The sequence below is a fragment of the Salmo salar genome, unplaced genomic scaffold (genome assembly GCF_905237065.1).
Source record: "Salmo salar unplaced genomic scaffold, Ssal_v3.1, whole genome shotgun sequence".
NCBI classification, from domain to species: domain Eukaryota; kingdom Metazoa; phylum Chordata; class Actinopteri; order Salmoniformes; family Salmonidae; genus Salmo; species Salmo salar.
Window position 1 is genome coordinate 2491 of NW_025547013.1, and position 7510 is coordinate 10000.

Sequence of the window (7510 nt, forward strand, 5' to 3'; positions counted from 1 at the left end):
TACCTCTATTATACACTACTCTGCTCTACTCTATTATACAGTACTCTATTATACTCTACTCTATTATTCACTACCTACTCTGCTCTACTATACAATACTCTACTCTATTATACACTACCTGCCTCTACTCTACTATACACTACTCTACTCTATTATTCACTTCTCTATTATACACTACTCTACCTCTATTATATACTACTCTACTATACACTACTCTGCTCTACTCTATTATACAGTACTTTGCTCTACTCTACTCTATTATACACTACTCTGCTCTACTCTATTATACACTATACTCAATTATACACTACTCTGTTCTACTCTATTATACACTACTCTACTATACACTACTCTGCTCTACTCTATTATACATTACTTTGCTCTACTCTACTCTATTATACACTACTCTGCTCTACTCTATTATACACTACTCTGTTCTACTCTCATTATACACTACTCTATTATACACTACTCTACTCTATTATACACTACTCTACTCTACTTTTTATTCACTACCTCTCCTCTACTCCGCTCTACTCTGCCTCTATTATACACTATTCTGCTGTACTCTACTCTATTATACACTACTCTACTCTATTATTCACTACTCTACTCAGTACTCTACTCTGCTCTATTATACACTACTTTACTCTGTTCTGTTATACACTACTCTGCTCTTCTCTATTATACACTACTCTACTCTATTTTACACTACTCCACTCTACTCTGTTATACTCTACTATACACTACTCTACTCTATTATACACTACTCTATTATACACTACTCTACTCTATTATAGACTACTCTACTCTATTATACACTACTCTACTCTATTATCTACTACTCTACTCTATTATACACTACTCTACTCTATTATAGACTACTCTACTCTATTATACACTACTCTATTATACACTACTCTACTCTATTATACACTACTCTACTCTTTTATACACTACTCTGCTCTATTATACACTACTCTGCTCCGCTCTACTCTCCTCTACTCTACTCTTCTCTACTCTACTCAATTCTAGTTTACTCTCCTCCTCTTCTCTACTCTACTCAATTCTAGTTTACTCTCCTCCTCTCCTCTTCTCTACTCTACTCTATTCTAGTTTACTCTACTCTGCTCTACTCTAGTTTACTCTACTCTATTCTAGTTTACTCTACCTTTCTTTACTCTACTCTCCTCTTCTTCTGTCTCTCCTCCTCTCTACTGTACTATTCTCCTCTCTTCTCCTCCCTTCTCTTCCTCTCCACCTCTTCCCCCTCTCTACTCTACTGTATTCCTCTCCTCTCCTTTCTATTCTCCTCTCTTCTCCTCCCTTCTCTTCCTCTCCACCTCTTCCCCCTCTCTACTCTACTGTATTCCTCTCCTCTCCTTTCTATTCTCCTCTTCTGTCTTCAACTTTATTATATCATATCATATTGTATTCTACTCTGTTCTATCCTTGTGTGTGTGTGTGTGTGTGTGTGTGTGTGTGTAGGTAACTTTGGGAACGTCCAGGAGGGCTCTCCCCAGGTCAGCGGTAGGAGGAAGGTGGAGAAGCCAGTAGCAGAGACGGTGTGGGATGGTCAGGATCTCGACAGTACCCCCCTGATGGACACCCAGGACCCCAAACCTGGGCTCTGGCAGTCTCCGTGCCAGTCCACCACACCCCCAGAGAAACCCCACTTAATTGGTGGAAACAGGTACTTCTACCTTGTTGAATTGATCCTGAAGTCACGCAATGGCAGTTTCCCAGACACAGATTTTTTAAGTCCTGGACTTAGAGAGAAAGCTTTTCCGATTTTTAGAAATTCTCCATTTAATCATGCCTGTTAGTCCAATGTAGAGGGTTCCAGAAAACTGTGCCCTCAATATCCAGAATTGGACTTTAATCTGTGTCTGATAAACCAGCCCGTGGAGTTTAAAAGCATCGACATCAAACGCTAATTACCTAGTAAACTTTGACTCTGTATCCGTCTCAAGGCATTACAATTACCTGCCCATCCATCAGCAGAAGCCTTGTGTCCATGTGATGAGCTGCTGGGAAGACCGGACTTACCGTCTTCACAGCTCTAACTTGCTGGAGAACATCGCTGTCATGTTTGTACGTCACTTTTTCCACGTACCCATTACACGGTTTAGACAGGGTTCAAACATGGACTCTAGTAATATCATTACATGGTTTAGACAGGGTTCAATCATGGACTCTAGTAATACCATTACATGGTTTAGACAGGGTTCAAACATGGACTCCAGTAACATCATTACATGGTTTAGACAGGGTTCAATCATGGACTCTAGTAATATCACTACATGGTTTAGACAGGGTTCAAACATGGACACTAGTAATATCATTACATGGTTTAGACAGGGTTCAATCATGGACTCTAGTAATATCATTACATGGTTTAGACAGGGTTCAATCATGGACTCTAGTAATATCATTACATGGTTTAGAAAGGGTTCAATCATGGACTCTAGTAATACCATTACATGGTTTAGACAGGGTTCAAACATGGACTCTAGTAATATCATTACATGGTTTAGACAGGGTTCAAACATGGACTCTAGTAATATCATTACATGGTTTAGACAGGGTTCAAACATGGACTCTAGTAATATCATTACATGGTTTAGACAGGGTTCAAACATGGACTCTAGTAATACCATTACATGGTTTAGACAGGGTTCAATCATGGACTCTAGTAATATCATTACATGGTTTAGACAGGGTTCAAACATGGACTCTAGTAATATCATTACATGGTTTAGACAGGGTTCAATCATGGACTCTAGTAATATCATTACATGGTTTAGACAGGGTTCAATCATGGACTCTAGTAATATCATTACATGGTTTAGACAGGGTTCAATCATGGACTCCAGTAATACCATTACATGGTTTAGACAGGGTTCAATCATGGACTCTAGTAATACCATTACATGGTTTAGTCAGGGTTCAAACATGGACTCTAGTAATATCATTACATGGTTTAGACAGGGTTCAATCATGGACTCTAGTAATACCACTACATGGTTTAGTCAGGGTTCAATCATGGACTCTAGTAATATCATTACATGGTTTAGACAGGGTTCAATCATGGACTCCAGTAATACCATTACATGGTTTAGACAGGGTTCAAACATGGACTCTAGTAATACCATTGCATGGTTTAGACAGGGTTCAAACATGGACTCTAGTAATACCATTGTAAGGGTTTAGACAGGGTTCAAACATGGACTCTAGTAATATCATTGTATTGGTTTAGACAGGGTTCAAACATGGACTCTATTAATATCATTGTAATGGTTTAGACAGGGTTCAAACATGGACTCCAGTAATATCATTACATGGTTTAGACAGGGTTCAATCATGGACTCTAGTAATACCATTACATGGTTTAGTCAGGGTTCAAACATGGACTCTAGTAATATCATTACATGGTTTAGACAGGGTTCAATCATGGACTCCAGTAATACCATTACATGGTTTAGTCAGGGTTCAATCATGGACTCTAGTAATAACATTACATGGTTTAGACAGGGTTCAATCATGGACTCTAGTAATACCATTACATGGTTTAGACAGGGTTCAATCATGGACTCCAGTAATACCATTACATGGTTTAGACAGGGTTCAATCATGGACTCCAGTAATATCATTACATGGTTTAGACAGGGTTCAATCATGGACTCCAGTAATACCATTACATGGTTTAGACAGGGTTCAATCATGGACTCCAGTAATACCATTACATGGTTTAGTCAGGGTTCAATCATGGACTCTAGTAATATCATTACATGGTTTAGACAGGGTTCAATCATGGACTCCAGTAATACCATTACATGGTTTAGACAGGGTTCAATCATGGACTCTAGTAATATCATTACATGGTTTAGTCAGGGTTCAAACATGAACTCTAGTAATATCATTACATGGTTTAGACAGGGTTCAATCATGGACTCTAGTAATATCATTACATGGTTTAGACAGGGTTCAAACATGGACTCTAGTAATATCATTACATGGTTTAGTCAGGGTTCAAACATGAACTCTAGTAATATCATTACATGGTTTAGACAGGGTTCAATCATGGACTCTAGTAATATCATTACATGGTTTAGAAAGGGTTCAATCATGGACTCTAGTAATACCATTACATGGTTTAGACAGGGTTCAAACATGGACTCTAGTAATATCATTACATGGTTTAGACAGGGTTCAAACATGGACTCTAGTAATATCATTACATGGTTTAGACAGGGTTCAAACATGGACTCTAGTAATATCATTACATGGTTTAGACAGGGTTCAAACATGGACTCTAGTAATACCATTACATGGTTTAGACAGGGTTCAATCATGGACTCTAGTAATATCATTACATGGTTTAGACAGGGTTCAATCATGGACTCTAGTAATATCATTACATGGTTTAGAAAGGGTTCAATCATGGACTCTAGTAATACCATTACATGGTTTAGACAGGGTTCAAACATGGACTCTAGTAATATCATTACATGGTTTAGACAGGGTTCAAACATGGACTCTAGTAATATCATTACATGGTTTAGACAGGGTTCAAACATGGACTCTAGTAATACCATTACATGGTTTAGACAGGGTTCAATCATGGACTCTAGTAATATCATTACATGGTTTAGACAGGGTTCAAACATGGACTCTAGTAATATCATTACATGGTTTAGACAGGGTTCAATCATGGACTCTAGTAATATCATTACATGGTTTAGACAGGGTTCAATCATGGACTCTAGTAATATCATTACATGGTTTAGACAGGGTTCAATCATGGACTCCAGTAATACCATTACATGGTTTAGACAGGGTTCAATCATGGACTCTAGTAATACCATTACATGGTTTAGTCAGGGTTCAAACATGGACTCTAGTAATATCATTACATGGTTTAGACAGGGTTCAGTCATGGACTCTAGTAATACCACTACATGGTTTAGTCAGGGTTCAATCATGGACTCTAGTAATATCATTACATGGTTTAGACAGGGTTCAATCATGGACTCCAGTAATACCATTACATGGTTTAGACAGGGTTCAAACATGGACTCTAGTAATACCATTGCATGGTTTAGACAGGGTTCAAACATGGACTCTAGTAATACCATTGTAAGGGTTTAGACAGGGTTCAAACATGGACTCTAGTAATATCATTGTATTGGTTTAGACAGGGTTCAAACATGGACTCTATTAATATCATTGTAATGGTTTAGACAGGGTTCAAACATGGACTCCAGTAATATCATTACATGGTTTAGACAGGGTTCAATCATGGACTGTAGTAATACCACTACATGGTTTAGACAGGGTTCAATCATGGACTCCAGTAATACCATTACATGGTTTAGACAGGGTTCAAACATGGACTCTAGTAATACCATTGCATGGTTTAGACAGGGTTCAAACATGGACTCTAGTAATACCATTGTAAGGGTTTAGACAGGGTTCAAACATGTACTCTAGTAATATCATTGTATTGGTTTAGACAGGGTTCAAACATGGACTCTAGTAATATCATTGTAATGGTTTAGACAGGGTTCAAACATGGACTCCAGTAATATCATTACATGGTTTAGACAGGGTTCAATCATGGACTCTAGTAATATCATTACATGGTTTAGACAGGGTTCAAACATGGACTCTAGTAATATCATTACATTGTTTAGACAGGGTTCAAACATGGACTCTAGTAATACCATTGTAAGGGTTTAGACAGGGTTCAAACATGGACTCTAGTAATATCATTACATGGTTTAGACAGGGTTCAAACTTGGACTCTAGTAATACCATTACATGGTTTAGTCAGGGTTCAATCATGGACTCCAGTAATACCATTACATGGTTTAGACAGGGTTCAAACATGGACTCTAGTAATATCATTACATGGTTTAGACAGGGTTCAATCATGGACTCTAGTAATACCATTACATGGTTTAGACAGGGTTCAAACATGGACTCTAGTAATATCATTACATGGTTTAGACAGGGTTCAATCATGGACTCTAGTAATATCATTACATGGTTTAGACAGGGTTCAAACATGGACTCTAGTAATACCATTGTAAGGGTTTAGACAGGGTTCAATCATGGACTCTAGTAATATCATTATATGGTTTAGACAGGGTTCAAACATGGACTCTAGTAATACCATTATATGGTTTAGACAGGGTTCAAACATGGACTCTAGTAATACCATTGTAAGGGTTTAGACAGGGTTCAAACATGGACTCCAGTAATACCATTGTAATGGTTTAGACAGGGTTCAAACATGGACTCTAGTAATATCATTACATGGTTTAGACAGGGTTCAAACATGGACTCTAGTAATATCATTACATGGTTTAGACAGGGTTCAATCATGGACTCTAGTAATACCATTACATGGTTTAGACAGGGTTCAAACATGGACTCTAGTAATATCATTACATGGTTTAGACAGGGTTCAAACATGGACTCTAGTAATATCATTACATGGTTTAGACAGGGTTCAAACATGGACTCTAGTAATATCATTACATGGTTTAGACAGGGTTCAAACATGGACTCTAGTAATACCATTACATGGTTTAGACAGGGTTCAATCATGGACTCTAGTAATATCATTACATGGTTTAGACAGGGTTCAATCATGGACTCTAGTAATATCATTACATGGTTTAGAAAGGGTTCAATCATGGACTCTAGTAATACCATTACATGGTTTAGACAGGGTTCAAACATGGACTCTAGTAATATCATTACATGGTTTAGACAGGGTTCAAACATGGACTCTAGTAATATCATTACATGGTTTAGACAGGGTTCAAACATGGACTCTAGTAATACCATTACATGGTTTAGACAGGGTTCAATCATGGACTCTAGTAATATCATTACATGGTTTAGACAGGGTTCAAACATGGACTCTAGTAATATCATTACATGGTTTAGACAGGGTTCAAACATGGACTCTAGTAATATCATTACATGGTTTAGACAGGGTTCAATCATGGACTCTAGTAATATCATTACATGGTTTAGACAGGGTTCAATCATGGACTCCAGTAATACCATTACATGGTTTAGACAGGGTTCAATCATGGACTCTAGTAATACCATTACATGGTTTAGTCAGGGTTCAAACATGGACTCTAGTAATATCATTACATGGTTTAGACAGGGTTCAATCATGGACTCTAGTAATACCACTACATGGTTTAGTCAGGGTTCAATCATGGACTCTAGTAATATCATTACATGGTTTAGACAGGGTTCAATCATGGACTCCAGTAATACCATTACATGGTTTAGACAGGGTTCAAACATGGACTCTAGTAATACCATTGCATGGTTTAGACAGGGTTCAAACATGGACTCTAGTAATACCATTGTAAGGGTTTAGACAGGGTTCAAACATGGACTCTAGTAATATCATTGTATTGGTTTAGACAGGGTTCAAACATGGACTCTAGTAATATCATTGTATTGGTTTAGACAGGGT

General features: G+C 37.7%; 1 protein-coding gene across 1 annotated transcript in view; it reads left to right on the forward strand.

Annotated features, from left to right (window-relative positions):
• Positions 1-1485: 1485 nt before the first annotated feature.
• The window catches only part of LOC123731694 (fer-1-like protein 6), a gene marked incomplete at its 3' end in the record, with an annotated part of 10843 nt that continues 4818 nt past the window's right edge, over positions 1486-7510 (forward strand). Inside the window, exons 1-2 of the mRNA XM_045711094.1 lie at positions 1486-1693; positions 1974-2094. Of these exons, the coding sequence (XP_045567050.1) occupies positions 1602-1693; positions 1974-2094 (213 nt within the window). The remainder of the gene's footprint in view (positions 1694-1973; positions 2095-7510) is intronic.